Source organism: Pseudovirgaria hyperparasitica (genome assembly GCF_010093815.1).
Source record: "Pseudovirgaria hyperparasitica strain CBS 121739 unplaced genomic scaffold EJ05scaffold_7, whole genome shotgun sequence".
NCBI classification, from domain to species: Eukaryota; Fungi; Ascomycota; class Dothideomycetes; order Acrospermales; family Acrospermaceae; genus Pseudovirgaria; species Pseudovirgaria hyperparasitica.
Genome location: NW_022985555.1, coordinates 1,252,800 through 1,274,055, shown reverse-complemented (window position 1 = coordinate 1,274,055; position 21,256 = coordinate 1,252,800). Strand labels below are relative to the sequence as shown.

At 51.9% G+C, this 21,256-nt stretch overlaps 9 protein-coding genes across 9 annotated transcripts; 4 read left to right on the top strand and 5 right to left on the bottom strand.

Moving 5' to 3' along the window:
* Positions 1-666: 666 nt before the first annotated feature.
* EJ05DRAFT_362318 (uncharacterized protein) lies at positions 667-3,616 on the bottom strand. Its single transcript, XM_033741082.1, has 3 exons — positions 1,330-3,616; positions 1,054-1,264; positions 667-889 (listed from the first exon to the last, which is right to left on the bottom strand). The coding sequence occupies exons 1-3, from the start codon at positions 3,461-3,463 to the stop codon at positions 886-888; spliced, it is 2,349 nt and encodes a 782-aa protein (XP_033601177.1). The 5' UTR covers positions 3,464-3,616; the 3' UTR covers positions 667-885.
* Positions 3,617-3,727: 111 nt separating this feature from the next.
* EJ05DRAFT_476039 (uncharacterized protein) lies at positions 3,728-5,431 on the top strand. The gene has a single exon (XM_033743941.1). The coding sequence runs from the start codon at positions 3,907-3,909 to the stop codon at positions 5,167-5,169; it is 1,263 nt and encodes a 420-aa protein (XP_033601176.1). The 5' UTR covers positions 3,728-3,906; the 3' UTR covers positions 5,170-5,431.
* Positions 5,432-5,463: 32 nt separating this feature from the next.
* Positions 5,464-6,583, bottom strand: EJ05DRAFT_510617 (calcium-dependent phosphotriesterase; the record flags this gene model as incomplete). Its single annotated transcript, XM_033748189.1, has 1 exon — positions 5,464-6,583. The coding sequence occupies exon 1, from the start codon at positions 6,439-6,441 to the stop codon at positions 5,464-5,466; it is 978 nt and encodes a 325-aa protein (XP_033601175.1). The 5' UTR covers positions 6,442-6,583.
* A 534-nt stretch (positions 6,584-7,117) lies between these two features.
* EJ05DRAFT_500242 (GroES-like protein) lies at positions 7,118-8,447 on the bottom strand (the record flags this gene model as incomplete). The annotated part of the gene is made up of 3 exons (XM_033746966.1): positions 7,118-7,401; positions 7,453-7,899; positions 8,018-8,447. The coding sequence occupies 3 exons, from the start codon at positions 8,445-8,447 to the stop codon at positions 7,118-7,120; spliced, it is 1,161 nt and encodes a 386-aa protein (XP_033601174.1).
* Positions 8,448-9,077: 630 nt separating this feature from the next.
* Positions 9,078-10,525, top strand: EJ05DRAFT_538038 (uncharacterized protein). The gene is made up of 2 exons (XM_033749425.1): positions 9,078-9,905; positions 9,953-10,525. Exons 1-2 carry the CDS (start codon positions 9,180-9,182, stop codon positions 10,433-10,435), a joined length of 1,209 nt encoding a protein of 402 aa, XP_033601173.1. The 5' UTR covers positions 9,078-9,179; the 3' UTR covers positions 10,436-10,525.
* Positions 10,526-11,633: 1,108 nt separating this feature from the next.
* EJ05DRAFT_500240 (uncharacterized protein) lies at positions 11,634-12,587 on the bottom strand (the record flags this gene model as incomplete). Its single annotated transcript, XM_033746965.1, has 1 exon — positions 11,634-12,587. The coding sequence occupies one exon, from the start codon at positions 12,585-12,587 to the stop codon at positions 11,634-11,636; it is 954 nt and encodes a 317-aa protein (XP_033601172.1).
* Positions 12,588-12,775: 188 nt separating this feature from the next.
* On the top strand, positions 12,776-14,360 carry EJ05DRAFT_510613 (uncharacterized protein). Its single transcript, XM_033748188.1, has 2 exons — positions 12,776-12,911; positions 12,980-14,360. The coding sequence occupies exons 1-2, from the start codon at positions 12,904-12,906 to the stop codon at positions 14,061-14,063; spliced, it is 1,092 nt and encodes a 363-aa protein (XP_033601171.1). The 5' UTR covers positions 12,776-12,903; the 3' UTR covers positions 14,064-14,360.
* A 544-nt stretch (positions 14,361-14,904) lies between these two features.
* On the top strand, positions 14,905-16,034 carry EJ05DRAFT_492862 (uncharacterized protein; the record flags this gene model as incomplete). Its single annotated transcript, XM_033746064.1, has 2 exons — positions 14,905-15,344; positions 15,431-16,034. The coding sequence occupies 2 exons, from the start codon at positions 14,905-14,907 to the stop codon at positions 16,032-16,034; spliced, it is 1,044 nt and encodes a 347-aa protein (XP_033601170.1).
* A 147-nt stretch (positions 16,035-16,181) lies between these two features.
* EJ05DRAFT_476031 (uncharacterized protein) lies at positions 16,182-18,102 on the bottom strand. Its single transcript, XM_033743940.1, has one exon. The coding sequence runs from the start codon at positions 17,642-17,644 to the stop codon at positions 16,655-16,657; it is 990 nt and encodes a 329-aa protein (XP_033601169.1). The 5' UTR covers positions 17,645-18,102; the 3' UTR covers positions 16,182-16,654.
* Between the last annotated feature and the right edge of the window lie 3,154 nt (positions 18,103-21,256).

The window sequence follows — 21,256 nt, the reverse complement described above, 5'->3', positions numbered from 1 at the left end:
GTACTGGCGGCGTTGTTTGTTTTTATGCGTCTTTGTGTATGCATCTTGTGGTTGGTGGGCATGTGATTGTGGACGGCGATGGATGGGAATTTATTGGATAATAAGGGGGAGGAGAAGAAGAGGAGAGGGCGGCGTTTTATGTCGAAATGTCGCGGAATCATATATGATGCATGTATGGTTGAAATGGATACCCCCCCAAGCTCTGAAGCAAGTTGAAGCTATGCTTTTCTTTCAGCATCTTGGTCGCGTGCAGTGTTGTTCTGTGTATGCATGTATGTGTGCGTGTGAGTGTGTATGTGTGAATGAGTATGTGTTTTCTTGCTTGTGAATGTGAGATGTGTTTTGTTATGTGTTTCAGCTGGGTAAATAGTTCGTTCATAACGGGTATCTAATTACTAACTAGATCTAGGTATCGATATGTACATAATAATTAGGTCTAGTGTCTAGCTGGGCTGAAGTAGGCCTGGTATGATGGCTAGTCCCAGATAGGAAGGTAGGGTACGGTTGAGGTATGATGTAGTAAAGCCACACACCATACGCCACACGTCACAAGCTACAAGCCACAATCTACAAGGCACAAGCAACACGCCACAGGTATAAGCTATACACTACAAGCCACAAGCCACACATCACACACCACAAGCTATACACTCATATCAGCGAGATCTGTTCTACCCGGTGGATGTATCCATTCATCTCTATGCCTGGAATAGCAATAGCATTACGATATTGGTACACTTGCGCGCAGCTCTACTTTGTTCTTGGATCTTTCCTATGGCATGTACACCCGCCCGTCTCTATGTCTGTACCTCAGACAGACCGGCATCAGCATCGATATCAGCATCTCCATCTCCACCAGCCTCTCTCACTTCATCACCCTCATCGTCATCTCCATCGTCACCATTACCCTCACTCCCATCCTCACCACCACTCCCATCCTCACCACCACTCCCATCCTCACCACCACTCCCATCCTCACCACCCTCCCCCCGACAATACCCCGGCGCCTCCAACGGCCCATCCCTCCGCCCCTCAACCCAAACCTCAGCCAACTCCCTCTCAATCTCACTCCTGCGCAGCTTCCACTCCTCCACTTTAGCCAGCCGGTCACGCAGATCGTTGAGTTCCTTTTCGACAGAGGACTTCTCGCTCGCGGTGCCGATTTGTTGGAATTCCCATTCGTCGCCGTGGGGCCCGCTGCCGAGGGTGAGGGTGAAGGTGTGGTGGCGTTTGAGGGAGGCGCGGGTGGAGATTGTTATTAGGGCTGTTTTTTGTGTGTGTGTGGTTAGTTTGGGGGGAAGTTTGCATGATGGATGGGTGTGTACTTACTGATGCCCTTTGCCTTGGCGCGTTCGTAGAGCAGGCCCTCGACATCACTACTAACAGCGCTCGTGCCCTCGTCCAGAAAAGCGTAGCGCGGCTCGTGATAGAGCAGCCTGGCAATGCCCATACGCTGCTTCTCGCCGCCGCTAAGCACATCCTTCCAGTCCTTCCTGGTATCGTATCCGCCCTCGCGGTCGGGAAGGTAGCCCAGTTTGGCGTTCTCGAGGATCTGGCTGAGTTCGATGTCGCGGCGGCCAGAGTCCCGCATGTCGAGCTCGGTGTGCGGGTATATGACCTGGTCGCGGAGGGTGCCGGTGCTGAGGTAGGGCCGCTGTGGGAGGAACATGACGCCGTCCATGCCGGGGAGACGGGGCCGGCTGACGAGGCCGCGGTAGGTAGGCCAGAGCCCGGCAACGACGCGGGCGACTGCGCTTTTGCCGACGCCGTTGGGTCCGGTGATGAGCAGGTGCTCGCCGGAGTGGACGATGAAGGATAGGGATTCGATGAGCTCTTCGCCGCCGTGGGGGAACAGGCCTGGGCCTACGATTGGCACGTGTTCTAGACGGATGCCGTCGAAGCCTTTGTGGACTGTGCCTTGGACGTCGCAGAGCGAGTAGAGGTCGGGTCGTTGGCCTGCTGGTGGGAAGTAGGCGTCGGCGTGGACGCGATGGAGCGTGCTGATGAGTGTGTATACTCGAGAGGTGTAGCCGGCGAGCTCGGACAGGTCTTTGATGGAGTACATCATACGGCCGCCCGCATCGGCCAATGAGAGCATGAGGCGTTTGTTCGTGATGAATTCCTTCATTCGCCCGTTCTCGCGAGAGCCAGGTTTGCCAGCATCCAGCAACTCTGTAGCTCCGCCAAGACCACCCCATGCAGGCAAGAAGACAGGTAACGAGGTGATGAGATAACCGAATGCCGACCAGGAGTACTTCAGCACAAAGTCTTCGAGCATGTTGTATCGGATCTTCAGACTGTAGATGCCTTCCATCCAGTGTTTTAGTTGCTTGAACTCTTTCTCGAGGAACATCTTCTCCATTTGATCACCACCGTAAAATGCCACCTCTTCAGCATTCATAATCAGCCTCGAATGCAACGCGCGGAAATCTCCCTCTCGCTTGCCTTCAACGGCCTTCAGCTTCCCGAATGGAGGTGATAATTTCCTCAGCAGCGTCGCTGTCAAGAAATAGTTGGACAGTAACCCTGTAAAAGCGATTGGCCCTAGTGACCTCCAGAGTTGATAGTTGAAGACACACAAGTCCACGAATGGCTTGCCGAGCGACGAGTACAGCGATGCAGCTGAAGCACAGAACAACGTAAGGTCCTGCGTGATATACTGGTCGGCACCTTGCCCTATCCCACCATCCAGGTTCGACAGCTTGTAGTAGCTGAGGTTGCTGTTCAGATACAAGTCGTGGATATATCTCGTCAACCTGGTCCGGAAGGCGATGGACACCTTACTCTGCAAGAACTTGATCATGGCATTCGTGTATGAAGCCAAGCTTCCTATTCCACACCACTTCGTGATCCCCCACAGGAAGGCCCGCCCATTTCCTGCGACAAGATCACGCACAATCTCACCATCCAGCCGTGCCACAACCAACGAGAGATACGTCCTCAGCATAAGGAACACTCCATGACTGAGCAGCAGACCAGTCTCTTTGCTGTTCCACCTTGGAATCATTATATTCAACAAGCTCAGGAACTGGTGAAGGAAGGCCAGGTTCAAGCCAGGCTTGGTCTGCGGCGGCGGCACTTGCGGTGTATACCCATTGCCCAAACCCGCCGCTCTCGGCGGTTCCAGGAACAACCTGCGATGCGCATCAAACGTGGTCGGTTTCGTCGGGTATATGGTGACCTTGGACGTCGAGTTCCGATACGGCACATATATGATTCTGGTCCCGTCCTTCATACGCAAGCCGGAGTTGCGTCGGAGCAGTCGTCGACCCGTCTCTTTCTCGGCGCGCCGCTGCGACCACCATCGTTGCGTTCCATAGCCAGCACCTATTATTGAGAACAGTAGGGAGACTGTTGCGAGAAGTTTTGTGAGGCGTGAGCTACGGGCGAAGCGTGAGCGGATGAGGGTGATGTAGCGTGTGTAGAGTACGTGGAGCGGGTCTTCCTTAGATTGGGCGGCCATGTTTACGCATGGTGCGGTGGGCAGACAGTATGAAGACGAATCCAAAAGCTACAACATGTAGTAAAATCTATAACTACCAGTGCATACTGACATGGTGAACGGAGACTGTGAAGTCAGATCGCTTTAGCTCGCATTCGCGCATGTGAACCAAAGCCGCGGCATGTGAAGGTGTTCTGATTCGCTCGTCAGCCTGCACCCTGGCTTACCCTCCTAGTCACGATCTAAGATCGATTGCGTATAGTGTCGTACTATTACTTTCCACGGGGAAAAGCTCTAGAATGAAATAGACTTTATAGGTCTGATATTCTGGGTGAGAAAATGTACGGAAAGACGATATCACGTGCCCACACTAAAACGGCTGAAACTCTACTGCCAACAACGCTTTTCTTTGCTCACCTCATCTTGTTGACCATCACATCTTGCTGCAACAAACTCACATCATTATGCCCAGAAAGAAGAAGACCAAAGCCCCTGCCAGATCTGTGCGACAACCATCATGTAGCAGGCTTTTGCAGGTTCCTCGCGAGATCAGAGACAATATCTATTCTTGGGTGTTCACCTCTACACGGCTGACCTATGGAGAGGATCCTGATGACCCTCGTAGTATCAAGCGAGCAAAAAAGAAAAGCCGACTTCATTCCCTCTCGCTGTTATACACCTGCCAACAGGTCCACCGTGAAATTGGTTCACAGTGGATTGGCTGGGTCCTCTTCAACTTCCAAACAGGAGAGGCGCTGCTGGATATACTCACTGAGTTCCCGGAGCAAAGAGTCGCAGCAATTCGTCACTTACGCGTCAACAGTCGCCCGGTCATGCTTTCACTGCCACATGACGACGTCTACTACAGGCTTGCTTGGATCCTAAAGTTGGTGCCACAACTCAGACTGGACACCCTCACTGTCATCGGTGGTGATGCGGGCATGCTCAAGGGACCCTCAGGCATGGTGGATTACCAAATCCTTGACGAGCTGGTATCGTGTGGTTCTGGATGGAAGGAATTGCATTATATCACGCCCACCTCATCTATCCTTAGCTTCGCCAAGACCACGCAATTTGGGAAGACATACATCCGCAAACCGCAGCCCGAAGTATGGCAGTCGACCCTGACAAATCGAGATGGGCCCAATTCAGGGGCCACGGTAACGATTTTCCGATCTCAGTCACGCATCAGAGAATCAGTACGCCAACCCGGTGCAAGGGAGCTCTACCAGTCGATTGTACCGCCAGAGGAATATACAGATTTTGGCGAAGTAGAGGACACTTTTCTGTGCAAAGACGATCAGGACGCCAGAGCCGTACTTGTAGTTGTCAAACGGGGTCGAAATACCAACGTCGTGCAGGAAAACGGGGAGCCACCTTACGATGAGAATTATGACTTGAGGGCATTGGTCACGGACGAATACCCGACATGGACCAGTATTAGAAGTGGCTACACCGAAGGCGCAAGCGATTATGACGAATATAACGACTATGGTTATCATGATGACGACGATGATGATGACGATGACTACATCGGTAGTTCATATCCTTCAGTGAACAACAAGCATCGGGATGCGTATGGCAATGACGCCTACCAGATGAAAGATGTCAACATGCTCGACCTTGATTCAGACTCTTGGACGCATGCAGACCAGAACCGGCCCGAGCCGTGGACGGAAGAGAAAGCTCGTGCGACATTCGAAAGAATGTTTCGAAACTTCAACTGATCATATTATACGGGGAGGATAGTGCAATGCGCAACTTGTCGACCGGAAGTCGAGGATTACCCACTACATACGCTGTTCGACAATTCCATACGTCTAGGTATGGTGTGTTCTAGCATGATGCGGATGCTCGGTTCACTGTGATGTTGCAGATCTGTACTCATCAATATATTTAAAAAAAATGGCTACTCGGAACATGTAGACGCTCATATATGGAAAGACCAAAAACACGATGTCAACATAGCCCACGAGCTGAAATTTTATGACTTTGTTCACTATTCACTCAATCCTCACCTTTCACACCTCCCTAGTATTCAATCTCTGCACCCTCCCATCCCCACTGACAACATACAGCAAGTTCTGCCTCCTTCCTCTTCCAAAAGCCACACTCGTCGGTCCAATATCTCCTTTGTCTCCAGTCTCTGCCACAACTTCGCTAACCCACCCGTCTCTCCCCTTCCCCACTTTCACCACCGTGTTGGGATGACTCGCAATCCAAAACACCCCTTTTCCATCCGTAGCAAAATCATCCCAAACACTCATAGGGCCAACCTCGAACCCCACCAACTTCTCAACATCCCCTCGCGCCGTACCGTTGGCGTGAATAGCCACACGCCCAAAGAAACCGCCAAAAGAATTCACGAAATATGCATACGAGCCGGAAACATGGATACCATTAACGCCAAGCCTGTCCCCAGCAGCCAGACATGCGCTTGAAATCGCAACCTCGTACGTCCCTCGCCGCATATCAACCGCATACACAACGCCGCCGTAGCTCTCTGCAACCAGCACCCTGCCCTTTTGCCCGGGTACAGCCGTGATGCCATTCAACGCCCTGGCCTCCGGTACTCGCACCACCATCCGCGTCTCGGCACCTATCTTGTCTCCGCCTCCGCTTCTCGAAAGATCCACCCTCCAGATTTCTAGTCCCGTGGCGCGCTGCGCACTAACATTCCATGTCCCTACCGCCACAGCGAACATGTCAGGTGCATATTCTGCGATTCCCGTTACGCCGTTCAGGGGCGGTGGAAATGTAGCTAGAACGAAAGGCGCGACGTGTGGCGTTTCGGGGTTGTATGTGTATATTGTAGCTGAGGAGAGCGTTGTGAGGAGGAGGGAGTTGTCGGCGCGGACGGCGATGTTTTCGAGGAATGTTGGGCCGGTGGCACTGGTTGGGAAGGTGTATAGTGTCTCTGGTGTTTGGAGGGGTTTGGATATAACTGTGGGGAGGAGTAGTGTGAGGAGAGCGATGAGGGTGGGGAATGCGAATGGCATCGTGGATTGGATAGGTTGATGCTTGGGCGTGGAATCTGCGTGGTGCGTTTTGCGGTGGTGTAGGTCCGGAGGGGGGGTGCTCGTATGTACTTGCTTGCACTGCCGGGCTCCGAAGCTCCTAATATCCGGAGGCTCGCTTCGGATCTGTTCCGACACCGGTATTAAATGTATAATACGAAGACTGGATGGAAAGACAATCACGGATGTAGCGGAGCAAGATATGGCGGCGGAGAGTATGAGTCATCCGATAATCCGATAAGACTTACTCGGCATACATATCCCTGGAGCAAAAGTATATCTCCAATTATGGCTGACGACAGACTGTATAGAGTTGTACGGGATCGTTCATGCACACTCTTTCATTAGAGATTTCTCTACCCTATAGCGAGCCTATTTGGGAGCTGCATCTCGGATGTCTAAATTCTGATTGTAACTTTGTAAGCACAGCGTTGGGTGAGCGGGAAAGTCAAAAGATTAGCCACAGGAACAGAAACTAACTTAGTGGACTGCTAACGAGATGGAGTTGTAATACCATATCTAGATTTGCTGTGCTAGTTTGACTTTGGTCACGCAGTGTTCAGCACGGTACTCTTGCTTCTGAAACTATATATGCCTACTTTCCCCGTGATGTGGCTTGCCACTTCATCTAGAATCCGCATTCGCTCTCACAATACCCTCAAGCAGACGTACTCTTCTGCTTCTCCCACAGCTTCGTCATTTCAGCGTCGTCGTTGAAGTCAATCACAATCCTGCCCGCAACCTTTCCCTCTCTCAGCTTGTCAACTGCTTCTGGCATGCGATGCAATGGCCACACTTCGCAGATTTGCTTCAGACTCCCTCTTCGCGCAAAGTCAAGTGCCATATGTGTGTCGTGCAGATCGCCGACTAGGCTGCCCTTGATCTGAAGGCCTTGGAAAACGTATTTCAGCGGATCAGCGCCCAGCGAGGTGCCCTCCGGAGCTGGAACTCGTCGTTAGCAGACCCATTCAGGGGTAAGAACATTATACACACGTAGTCCAATGCATACAACAACTGCACCAGGCCTCATGCCCGTAAACGCAACCGCCTGCTTATAACTCGGTACTGCCGTGACGAACACGCCGTGTGCTCCAATTCCATCACACGCCTCGACAACTGCTTTCGGCACATCCTCAACTTCTCTAAAGTCCACAAACGCTTCAGCACCCATCTCCAGAGCTAACTTCTTTTTGTCGGCCCCGCTGTCTGTGACGACAGGCCGGAAGCCCATGGCCTTAGCAAGTTGCACTCCTTGAATGCCCACACCACCTCCACCTCCAGGAAAGCAGGCAAAATCACCAGCCTTAAGTCCGGAATTCGCAAGCGCACGGTACATGGTGGACGCAGAGCACATGACCGGCCCAGCAACATAGTCCGAGACGCCGGACGGGATGCGATTGAGATACTTCGCCGGCGCGAGGATGAACTGCTGGTATGTACCTGTAGAATTGCACGTCAGCGCTCACTCACGCACATGTTACGTATCCTCGTGTTTGCCCAACACGGCCTCCCATTCCTCGTCTTTTGCAATTTGGAATAAGACTGCTTAGGCACGCACCAGTGACAAACAAGCCGGCCTGCACCGCACCCGCGCAATGCGGGCCCATGCCACTAAAGCACAAATTGCAACTCCCACACGTATCCCACAGTGGCTTCATGCCCGCGCGATCGCCGATGCTCCAGCCCTTGACTGCCTCGCCGACTTTGACTACATACCCGGCGCCCTCATGGCCCGGCGAGCGCACGCCAAAGTCCTTCATGCACGGCAGACCCATTCCCAGGTCGTTCAGCATGTAGTGCAGGTCCGAGTAGCATAGACCCGTGGCGTTGAGCCGGAGCAAGACCTGATCTGGCGCTGGGGAGGGGACCGGGACCTTTTCGACTTTGAGCACGAAGTCGGCGCCTGGATTGTCAACGACGCCGGCCCAGCATTCGGTGGGGACGGTTAAATCTTGGGCTGGGGCGCTGGGAGGTGCGTTTGTTGTCATGCTTGTGGTGTTATAGAGTTATGGCAAGATGGTGAGAGGGGGAGATGTGAGAGGAAGAGAAGATGCAAACTACGTGGACGAAGGAGTCACAAGAGGTATATGGTGGTCTCTCGTGCCTACTTTGATAGCATAGAGCTTACCCATGCTTCCTCTACCTCGGAGTGGAGCTGCGAAATGAGGGGCCCCAGAACGCGGGGAACGGAGGGATGCAACCAGGGCAGGTATCATGTTTGGGAACGAGTGGGCCGGATGAAGCCACAGAGTCACAAACGAATGAGAAGACGTATGAAAACATGACAAGCCAATTGTGTAGCTTCGCACAGGGTCTGACGACATATTGAAGGGAATACGTACCAGAACGCTCCACACTACCCCGCTTACGTAAAGAGATATCACCATATAGTCTTATGCTCGATGAGGCAGATTTCGGAGACTGGTAGAGAGAATAGATCTCTTGACATTTGAAAATGTGACAAGATAATGCTGAAACAATGAGAAATAAACTCGACAATAATCTGGATGTCTTATTCTCGCTTCGAAAGGTGCTTCAGAAGCTCATTGCATAGGATGGTGGGGGAGTCTGCGTTCCCCTCTTGTTCAACCTTGATAACTACAGGGATGATATATAACGTCTGATACTGCGCATCTCTCATGAGCTTCCCGTGTCCATGACTTCCCAAAGCCTGTTCTAACCGCGTCTGCTAATACGTTTCTCGAGTAGACGTATCTACGATGAATTCCCAATTGGGTTCATCTCCAAACGGACAAATTTCACTTCCGAGCCTTCTTGACAACTTGTTGTCGGCAGTAGAAATAGAACAAATCAAGCAACAGTTCGATCTCGAGTGCCGCATAGACTCCCAGGTGCTATGGAGTGGTGTAACACGTGAAGTAGCCCAAGCATGGGCAGACAAAAGGAACTTGCAGACTCTAACGACAGCGATGGGATCGTTGATGGATGTTAAACACTCGTCCTGCCTCAAGCAAGTTAAGACACCAAAACAATGGAGTCTCTATATAAAAGGTGCTTCGGCTCTTTTCGCGTCTCACATAGCACGCCGAAGCTCGAAAGTTACGGTCCTCTTACCGCCTCCTCCAGAAATGCTGAATCCGACCGGCCATACAAACTACCAACTTGTTGAGGAACCCATTATCAAGGGTTTGATTGGTGGGTACTCTGTCGGATGTATTGAGCTGGTCCATCCGATGGTTAAAGGAGCTGAAGAGTTCAGATATGAAACCTGGCCAATCAATAGAGAGGATTGCTGGAGCAGAAGGTTCCCACTTACGATGGCATACCGGATTTCTTGGAGACCGGTCAAAATGACATCGGAGATACGAAAGATTGTGGCCATTATCACTGTTGCCAAAGAGGCCAGTTTTCACTCTGATCATATTCCAAGCCCCTCGTACCAGGAGCAGTCTTCTGTGGAAAGCATCTCTGGTATCATTCTAGAGGTGAGTGCAACCTTGGGCTGGCAATTGAGTGTATTCATAAGCTACAGGAGATGAAGCTAGCAGTCTCTCAACCTCAGGATACAGATCAAGGATTGAAGGCGAACACCAGGGATCTTAAAGCGCAAAGGAAGAGAGCCAATGAGAAAATGGCACAGGAGGCAAGAAGGGCGAAGGCTTTGAGGAAGAAAGCTCAAGAAAAGATGGATGAGAAGGCAAGAGAAGCGAAATTGGAAAGTAAAAAAGCTCAGGAAAAGATTGTGATGAAGGCCAAGGAAGCAAAATTAGAAAAGAAGAGAGCACACGAAGAGATGGAGAAGAGGGCCAGAGAAGCGAAATTAGAAAGAAAGAGAGCACACGAAGAGATGGTGAAGAAGGCCAGAGAAGTGAAATTGAAAAAAAAGAGAGCACACGAGAAGATGGAGAAGAGGGCCAGAGAAGTGAAACTGCAGAACAGGGAAGCCTATGAGAAAATGATGCACGAAAGGATAGAGACACTAAGCAGTTATCTCGGTTGCTTTGGCATCAATTGAGAGACTAGCTATGACAGACGAGAATGCTCAGACTCGGGCCCTTCGGAAAGTATGGAGTCGAGAGTCTAACCCCTTATAATTGAATTCGGCTTCATTTTAACGCATGACTCCTCACATCCGAGGTGCCCAGGCTGCCCGCCTTCGACGTGACGACCTTATCGAACGTGAACATCGCTAAATGCTATCGTTGTGAGACCGAGATAGACAAAGATGCCAGCAGGAACCTATTGCTTTTCGGTCATTGGAAACAGGTCACAAGTCTCTCCTATCTTAGCTTTGGCATCCTCCACGACACTCGTAGGGTATACCGATCAGCAGCCCATTCTTTTGTACTTTTCATATGGATAGCGCGAAGCCATTGCCTAGGCACGGAAGCCACTGACAACGCACCACACACCTTTGATACGTGCCAGAATCTGATATGAAGGCTCTTTCAGAATTGCGGCGGTCTACTATATCAAATAATGATATCTTCCTTCGTTAAGACAATTGTAGTCTCACAGAGTAGTGAACTGTATGTTGTAATTTCATAGAAGCAAAGCTTTCTTCTCGCTTACCTAATTGCTGTCAAGAGCTAGTAGTCAATCCTAAGGAATGACAGCAGGGTGCGAACATAAGTATCGTTAGTATCTCGCTACATAAATTTGGATATCAGGGGATGGTTTAAACTGCCAGGCAGGTTTATTCGCCAAGTCAGAGCCCATTGGTCAATCTGTACAGCCTCCCATCATTGGATTCTCAAGGCACTACCGTGGACAACCTACGCACGCTCGTCTCCCTGCTAGTTGCATGAGAACCTAAGACCTCCATGTTTACCACAACGTCAGCACCGGGAACAAAAGCCCACAACTAAGCTGTTTCAGGTGCAGAAGCTTTGAGTGAGAGGCGGCTCGGCAGAAGTAACTTTTACGCTCCACGGATATGAAAATCTACCGATAATTGTGCGTGCTAGATACGATGGTGTCGCAACGTCTGTATGGCTGGAAAATGAAGTCTATTGACAAGAAGCCTCAGACTCCATCCTGAGGTCTAGTCATCTACGGCTCTGTTTCGTAATGTCGACACCTAATTTTTCCATTGCTGCGCAACCGAGTTGAGTGATGTCACAATGCTTCTCGCTAGTCACGGTCTCCCTGACTCCAAAAACGCCTCAAAGGGATCAGAAATTCCCAATCGTAATTGCCTGCTCTCAGACTCGTCATCGTCTCGGCCTTGACGCCAGCTGTCCGTTCCGTAGGCCCCTGGTGCCCCTTTCAGCATCTTTCTGGTCCACCGCCTCGTCATCTTCCGGACTCAACATCGTCCCCTTGAGCCCAATATACGATTTCTCCCGATCCGTACCTGAGCCAGCTGCCGCCTCAAAGTCCCGCACCGTGAATGTGATCATGCCATCCACTCTCTTCCCGTCTGCATCGACCCAGAACCCATCTCCCGCAGCCATCTTCCGTGCCGCGTTCTTCCCATCTCCCTGTGCGCTCGGTGGCGGCGTATGTGTCTGTAGCTCCGGCTCCGGTTCTGGCGTCCTGCCATCGTCGCCCCCGACCCATGTCCACTCGCGTGGCAGCCGCGCCGCGGGAATCGACACATTGAACAAATTGAAGCACAGCAGACTGAGGTGGCTTTGTGAATGTAGATTAACGGCACCCGTCAGGCGCACACCCTTGCGCGGCCGGAATATAAGAACGTCAGCGGTCACCCAAATCATACACACGGCATATTCGTCCACGGAACGGGCGAGCGCGGGAGAAGGAGCTGCATTGGAAGGAGCGGGCGGGGCGAGGGGACTCTCTGAGACACGGACGTTGTCGTAGGATAGAATGGTGCCGCGGAGAGGAGGATAATATGTGAGGAGAAGCGGCGAGAGGTGTTCTGCGCAGAGGCCTGTAACGGGATTGCGCATGGCGACGGGAGAGAGAGGAAGGTAGAGGGATATGGTTTGGAGGTGGAAAGGTGATTCAGATACATCGTCTTCTATTGCGGGCGCAGTGTTTTTGCTGCTGTGCTTGCTCTTGCGTTTCTTCGTGGGCGATCGGGCGGCGGTGTCTGCGTCTGCGTCTGCGTCCACAGCTTCTGAGCGTTCCTTTCTCTTCTTTGACTTCTTGTGCTCTTTTGATTTCTTGTCCTCTTTGGACCGCGGTTTTGACTTAAACATGTTTGATGTGTGAAGGCCAACAGACATGTCGCAATTGATATTGCGCAAGACATTGAGGTTCAGTCAGAAAAATTCTGGAGTTCGGGCGAGCGTCGGGGAAATCAAACGCCGACGCCCCGGCTTTTGGACCCTGCAACGACATATATGTGGCTTGAACTAATAATAATTCACTTGCTTCAAAGTTTCAACCTCGAACTGGAGTGCACACCGGCTACACAGACTGGCGATACTGTACATGCTACCCGCAATACTCTACTACCCAGACATGCGACACTACTTGGCATATTCTAGCTTCTAAATAAGAACTGTTCCCATAATGATCAAGTACTTACACATCATCCACGCGCAAAAGCAACCGGCGCCAAACTTATATACTCACTAACAATGTACAGCTTTCAATCCCTTGTCTTCTGGTGGTTTCTCCCGCGCGTCGTCAGCTACATTCAAAGCTTTCTCTATGCACTCCTCTACCGCGCCGGCTCCCGCAAGCCGACCCCGGGCAGCCAGCGATATGTCCAGCATAACCGCACAATACACATTTCTGTGCTCGCCATCTTCATGCTCTTCTCCATCTACCAAGCCGTATGGGATATGCAGCGGGAAGGCACTCTGTACGGTGCCCTCGACGTTTCCCCAACCGCCGATGACCGCGCCATAAACAGTCGCTTCCGTCGCATCACCGCCGTGATGCACCCGGACAAGATCGCAGACCCATCGCGCCGCGCCTTCGTCGAGACACAGTACGTGCTCCTTAAAGAATACCGCGACATACTCTCGGATACGGCGAAGCGCTACGCGTATGATCGCCTGGGCCCGGAGGTGCTGAAACTCGACCCGAAGCACTACCGCTCAGTGTGGGACTACGTGCAGTACGGCGGTATTCAGGCCATGCAGACGTATCTAGGCGGGCTGGCGTTTATGCTTCTGGCGCAGTACGTAGGGATCGCGCCGCGCAGAAATCGATTCTGGCAGTGTCTGGCGTTTATGTGTGTGTTTGCGCTGAACGTGCATGTCTTGACACATACTACCGTACCGGCGTTTATGCGGCATCTGAATGCTGTTCTGGCGGCGATAAAGGTGCGTCCGTTACTGCCGTATCAGTTCCTACGCGTTGTGTCGACGACGGCGGTGGCGGCATTTATTGCGTCGCAGCAGGCGGCCTCGATTCCACCGCTACCGTCGTCGCAGCGCCAAGTGGGGATCGTGGATGGCGATCAGACGGCGCATAACCACAAGCAGATCAACGAGATTGTCACGACGCAGACTAGCCTCAATATGGACGGGATGCGTCTGCTGCAGATGGAAACGGCGCCGTTCCAGGGCGATGAACGACAGATGAAAGAGCTGCAGGAGCGCATGTCGGATTGGATACTACAGAACGCCGTACGAGCGGATGCGAAAGTCCGGAATGCCGTCGGGCAGCAGATCATGAAGAGGCGTGAGGGGGCGCCGGCTGGTGCGCGGGGGACGACATGAAGGCTCGAGGTTCGAGGGAAGCTTTTGTATATCTGCATAGCGAGGCGCCATAGATGGGGTGGATATAGAATCGTTGCTCAGGATTGCCAAATTTGTATCAATAGTAGGTGATTTCAAGAACACATGGATTTGCTGAGCTGGAGCTTCAGAAGGGGCACTATTATCTACATCCATGCGAATCTTCCGGCACCGGCAATAACGACGTTGCCACACTTCCAATGTCACCGAATCTGTTCTACTAACACACCTCAGACGCTTCTCAAGCTGGTCCGTCAGCAGAATCCCTTCTCATACTACCACTCACTATCCACCATGAACGGGATCCTGGACATCGCGAGAGTCAAACCCTGAGGATTCAAAGTTCACCCCAACCACTCTCTCTTCTTTCCGAACAGTGAAATATGTATGGTGTGCATAGGCTACCATAGTGTACAATGTCTCAATCCATCGACCAATGTTGACATGCGGATATAGCAAGATCTCATCTGGCCTCTGACAACTCGACAGCTAATGTCACCACAGCGATGCGAACAGCGATGCCAATAGTTCATAGTCGAATTCACATTATGCAGTGCGTTATATAGTCCCTCGAACGCCTCATTCCTGCAGATACAATCTATATCATGTGATCTTCTCTCGCATCACATGATACCTCTTGGTAAACCTTAAATTGAAGGCAGAGAGCTTGACCGCCAAACATTTACGACCACTCCACGGCAGCAAACCAAGAATTTGAGACACTAATCTGAAGCATTCAGCCTTATCCCGTACTAACAGGGTACGTCAGGGGATCCGAAAGTGCTCCATCCCATCATTCCAGCAGAACAGTGTATGAGCTGCCATGTCTGCCTATCCGGTATATTCTCTAGACAATACAATTGGCAAGTTCTTTGCACAGACATCCGCAACACGCGAAGCATGCGACACCAAAGCTAGGGACCTAGTCGGGGGGACCATTGTCCCCATAGCCGTGCAAGGCAACTGTAGCTACTCGGTCTACGCCGGTGCCAAGTCCGAATTCGTGGTTCAGTTCCGTCTGAAATCTTTGATGCTCGACCTGGAGATTGCGGCTCTGGCGCGGAAGATATATGGTTCCTGGGCGCCGAGTGTTGCTTTCCATGGAGAGATGGGAGAGAAGGGTGAAAGAGAGCTCCTGAGCGTGTATGTTATGGATCGTGTACCGGGTGTGAGCTATCTGGATTTTATGCTTGTGAATGGCTTTCCTGAGAATTCGGATGAGAATTTCATGCGGCGGAAGATACTTATGGTGGATGTGGCGCGGTATAGTTCATTTTTCGTGTTGTCTTATTTTTCAAACATGAAGATGCCTCTACATATCTGACCAGATAGCGCTGACTTACTACCAGCTTTTTCGCCCTCTCCTGGAAATCTCCCCAAGAAGTTACCTCAACCTATCGCGAGGATCTACGCCGAACGTACACCGAAGATCTACAGCTATTACTCGACAACCTCCCCCACCGCTTCCACCAGATCATACATGACTGCCTCCAGTTCCTCGACTCCATCCTCTCCCTCCCCATGGTCCTCCACCACCACGACTTCAGCACCTGCAACATCATAGTCGACGCACAAACCAGCCGCCTAACCGGCGTCATCGACTGGGCCGAAGCCGAAATCTGCCCCTTTGGCCAGAACCTGCACTCCCTCCAAGCCATCACAGGCACGCTGCACCTGCGCAACGGCTGGCGGCGCTACGACGGCTACGAGGCGCTGCAGCACGCCTTCTGGAGCACGTTTCGGGCGGAGGTAGGGCATTTGTCTGGTGAAACCGTGAGGGCGATCGAGATGGCGCGGATTCTGGGCTTGTTGCGCGTGAGGGGGTTCACCCTGCGGCTGGCGAATATGGCGCCGACTGTGCCGATTCGGGATGATGAGGCGGGGAGGTATAATATGCTGTCTTTGGATGGGTTTTTAGTTGATTCGGAGACGAGGTTTGATGGGCTGGGGTAGTTGAGGCAGGTGTTGTGATGATCAGGGCAGGAATCGGGTGTGGGATGGGATGGGCTTTGTCCTTTGGATACTGCGGTGGCTATTGTTAGACACACTATAACGCAGCTGAAGTGTGGAGTGAAGCGAGGGCATGGTATGTGTATATCCATCGATCTATCCACTACCACGCAACATAATAACTGCCATCACGCGCAAGCAGACCAAAGTATAAGGCAGAGACATGCCTAAGTGGCCCTCTAGCTAGTAAAAGCAGTCAAAGGCAGTCAGAAAGCTTTACTAAGTTCACACCAAGATCCAATGCCTCAGATTGTGACGCACACCGCGCATCGAACACAGAAGATGCACGTATTTGCATGCTTGAGCAGCCCAACATATATATCTAGAGAAATCCAATCCTAGACACTCATTCAGTATGGAATATACAGCCGAGTCGGCGCTGTCACGCTCTGTAGCGTCTGAGCATGGCAAGTCCCAATGGATTGAGGAAAAGTCCGCGCGATATGCTCGTCCCCTGCGTCTCAAACGAAGGAGATATTACACCGGCATCAAGAACCTGCTATACCTTCATAGCTCAGGTAACATAACAACATGAACACCTCAGTCAGTCCCCACAATGGCCCCTACATCTCAGTCCAGTGCACATCCTCGACTTTCTCAGTGACTAAGCGCGCAGTCTTGGGCTTGAACTTCCGATCTGAGCTCTTCTTGCGCCGCGCCATGGCCTTTTGCTCGGCGCTCGACGCCCCGCCACTACTACTACCGCCACCTAGCACGGCCTTGAAGCGGGACGCGAGCTTGGAGAGCGGGTTACTGGACTCCTTTCCGCCGGTATGCGTGGTGGAGGAGGCCGGGGGGAAAGGGGCTGTGTCAAGGGGGTTGTCGTGGGGCTCGAAGAACGAGGGCGTAGGCAGGGGCGGGGCGTCCGGCTCGCGATTCTGCTTCGAGCGGGGAATATTGCGGTCGAAGAGTTTGGGCGCGATGGTCTGGCCTGGAGGCAGGGTAGCGGCGGCGGTGGTTGGGTCGATTTGGGAGGCGCTGTCACGGCGATGACAGGAGGCGGCGGTGGAGGCGATGGTGGTGGAGGTAGATGTGCTGTAGTGGGAGCCGGCGCTCGGAGAGTGGATGTGCGAGCTGGAGAAGATGGATTTGAGGGAGCGTGGAGAGAAGGGTGGGGATTGGGTGGTGGAGGGTGATTGAGCGCTGTGCAATGATGGTGAGCGCTTGCTCTCGTGGCGGCGGGAGTAGAGACTGGACTGTGGAGATCGTGGTTTGGGCATGCCGTCGCTTGTGAGCGGTGCGAGGACGCCGCTACGAGGAGATCGTGAGGAGCGGAATGAGCGTGGGGATAGGGGTGGTGGGCGGAAGCGGGAGGAGTGGGAGGTTTTGATGGGTGTTGGGATGGACGAGGTGGTCTTGTGGGTTCGTCGATGCTCGCGGGCTTCGTCGAAGCTGGAGGAGCGGCTTGATTCGATGCTGGTGCCTTCAGAGGATATAGATTCAGGCCTCGACTGTTTGTCGTCTTGGCCATTAGTCTCTTTCACATCTGATGGACTAGATTTATGGTGGCGGTTGTGGTGGCTCATGGCCGGGGATTCATAGTAGGCAGACATATCAACAGCCAGTGACCTGCACAACGAATAGAAAGGCAAGACGAAACGAAGGTAGGAGAAGTGGGAGTGTTGAAATGGTGAAGTTTGAGACAAGGCCAGTCCCCAGAGCTGGGCAAGGCTTGTGTAAATATCAGCAGCAGGGCATCAGGACAAGGATAGAAGGCACAGGCCGAGTCAAAAGCACGACGTGATAAACATTAAACAGGACGAGAAGAAACAAGACAACGCAGGGATCGGCATGCTCTGAGAAACGAAGCAGAAACGGGGGCGACAAGGGAAGGAAAGCTGAAGGGTGAGGCCGAGAGACGGGAAGATATTCATTCAGTTGCAGGAGGGCAGATTGACCGGTTGATGGCCGAGTGAACGAGCCATAGAGCAGTCGCCCACGGACCCGATGCGGTGGATGAATAGTAGACTGCTGCAAGGCTGGACAGAGCTACGTACAGTACTGTACGGTCTGTACTATGGCATTAGAGGTCTGGTGAGAGCAGCAGTACCTAATATCTGCCCTCCTTCCAGCATGGATCCCATGGTATCGCCAGCTGTAGCCAATGGTTAGACTGTCTTTGGGCGCCAGTTAGAGGAGGGGGTTAATGAACCAGGGGTGTTGGTTTCTCGAGCGCTTGCGAGAAAGACAATTGGAAGAAGACGTCTATCGCGGGCCCACGTTTGCGGCACAGCAGCACATCAATGAACACGAGGGCTATGGCTGAGCGCTTACACTTGATATTGCACTGTGATTGGTCGCGGTGAGATCGGAGACCCATCCGGAAGCGCGGTCGCGGTGTTAAACACCCTCTCTACGACTCTACATACATATTAGTGTTGTTTCTCCATCTCGTGTATTAGTGCGCTCCACCCCACAAGGCAAGTAATTAATATTGCGCGTCCAAGACAGAGAGACGTAGCTTTCCTTTCGGTCCTTTGCTTGACGCCCTTCTCCATCCTTTGGCTGGCAGGCTTAACTGCTTGAGGCGAGCCTGGCATTCCCTTTATCCTCGTCTGATTTCGGATCCCCCATTTGCATCAGCCCATCCCGCACCTGAATGCCATGTCGAACTGTTGTTCCCTTTAGCTGTTGCGACATGTACATCGTGCAGCTCCAATCACACAGTCGTCGTCGCGCCATCGCCGTCTTCCTAGACAAGCAGCAGTCGCAGGGGCGTGCAACCTCTACGCAGACTTCAGTGCTGCGTGACTCGGCCCCATTTGGCAGTGGGAGAGCCACCGACTCCATCTCGCTGCCTCACAAACCCTGGCAAACATATCAGAAGACGCGCTTCACGATATGTCACTACATATCGCGACCATGCTCAGCCCCACTAACCCCGCTGCATCGACATTGATGATATCTCAACATTATGGCGGCACAGCAGCTGCAGAGTCTTGGCCTCTTCAAGCCTCCCGTCTTCCGAGGCTCGGCTCGCAACAAGGGCCCTCACTACCCGTAGTGGCTAAGGCCTATTCATATAACCTACTTTAGCCTTGATCATTATCGGGTATCTGCTCGAGATCATCTGCAGATGAAATATGCATGTACTGCCTCGCTCTCTTAAAGTTGATGGTGTTTACCGCGTAGCACGTTCGGTTCTCTAGTGTTGATATAATAGTAGAGCAGCGGTAGACCTAGCATACACTGTCGATAGATTTAGCTGACACAAACAGCTGGAGAACCTCGCGAATGGGGCTCATAACTCTTGAACGCACCACGAGCCTGCGCCATATGCCTATTTACGAATGCTAGTCACGATTAGCGGTTCATCAGAATAATCTTACGATAGATTAGGCATCCACGAACGAGATGCTAGCAAATGGCCTCACGGTAGAGTGGGTATCCACCTTCGAGAGGCCACCTCTTCGATAGACTAGATATCCACCGACTTAGTAGACTAGAAATCCACCTTTGTGGGACCATCCGCTGGCATCTCGTTGGTAAGTGCCCAGTCTATTGTCCTGTTGCACCTTCTACCGTAAGTAAGTAATGTCTATAGATAGCCATATGACGGAGGCGTGTAGTGAAACTAATAGACTCGCATACCAAACTCCAGCCCTTCTCCCTTACATCTGCCATGACTCTTTAAACTCGTCTTCTAGTACACCAGGGACATGTCCTCTTGAAACATGACTAAATATTTCAGAACGTCGCAAGTCTTGCCGTAAACATGTACACTCTTCTACTGCCTACATCTTGAACAACACAAGCTTGATGAAATCGGAAGACAAGCTGTCGACAATCTCTTGCACTCAAACAAGAAGGCCGTTGAATTATGTATGAACACCCGCTCTAGCACTTACTTTTGTGCTTATGTCGCTGCGGTCTAGCGCTGTCGTCTAGTCATTTTCTAGATACTCCTCGCACCTGCTCATCAACATCATCATCTATTTCCATACTGACCACATCCACCTCCAAGTCTCAAAGTTCTACTTCCACTCTTAACATCTACATTGCCTCGACTTTCATTCGGTCCGCTCACAAGTTTGCTATCACGATTCCAGCCATACCGCATCGAACCATGATTGGCGTTATCCACAGCACCAATGTGTCTTGATCATACGATATGTAGCTAAGTCTATCTTCTACGGTAAGACTAGCGCCTATATACTCGAAACTGATGTTATCCGCTACCTACTCCCGCATCGAGCTAATTTAGCTGGGAAGTAATTAGCACGATGTACGACCTCCATCACCTCAGCAATGGGTGTGTTCATGTTCACGTTGCAGTCGACGTGCTGTCTGCGCCTGAGCTGCGAATCATGGATTCCTCCGTGATTCACGTTATGTAATGTAGAGACGTCGGACAAGACAACCACTCACATCTACTCGGCATGCCGATATCCAGCCAGCCGTCCAACACTACGGTCCGAACGCCAAATGATTGGTAATTCTGCCGATAGCGGACGGGTTCGGCCGTAAATACGGTTAGATATCTAATCTGAGGCAGCTCGCAGGATACCAGCTCTTCTTCTCGGTTAATGATACTGCAACCTTAATAAGGCCGCGACCAGCGTGTAGTATCTGGGGAGACAAAGCGCTCCATATAGAAACTGCCGTATACACCGTTTGCAGAGCTGATCGAGCGCACACAGAATCACCTACATCCGGCAATTCCCGTTCTGTACTGCGTAGGGCTTAGGCCAGCGCCTCGGAGGTCCGAAGCCGTAACAAAGCCGATGTCTTAGGTCCGACAAAGGATTTTAGGGCGATCCAGAGAAAGAGAACATCTCTCGGCCGGCCACATGAGTCAGTCGCAGAGTGAGTGTGTGAATGACAGCACGCTGATGGGATTGGATTGCTGCATTCATCAGCCTTTCTTGGGGGCTGAAGTGAGTGAGTGAGATGCGGTAGGTGTTTCTTGGTGCTTTGGGGCTGATATGCAGAGGTGTAGCTACACTTCGAGGTCGTGCTATGATATGTTTGCGGTAATGAGATATAGGATCATGCTTGACAGTGTCGATGAATCAGGAAACACGTTTGCGGTGAGGTGAAATGTCTACTTTGTTAATTGATGGTATGAGTTGCCAGTAGGCGTATGGAAAGCCCGCCACCGAAGAATGAATGGTTCCGAGAACGGACATTCTGAGAATTCTTTGCAGGATCTGGGGCAGACGTTC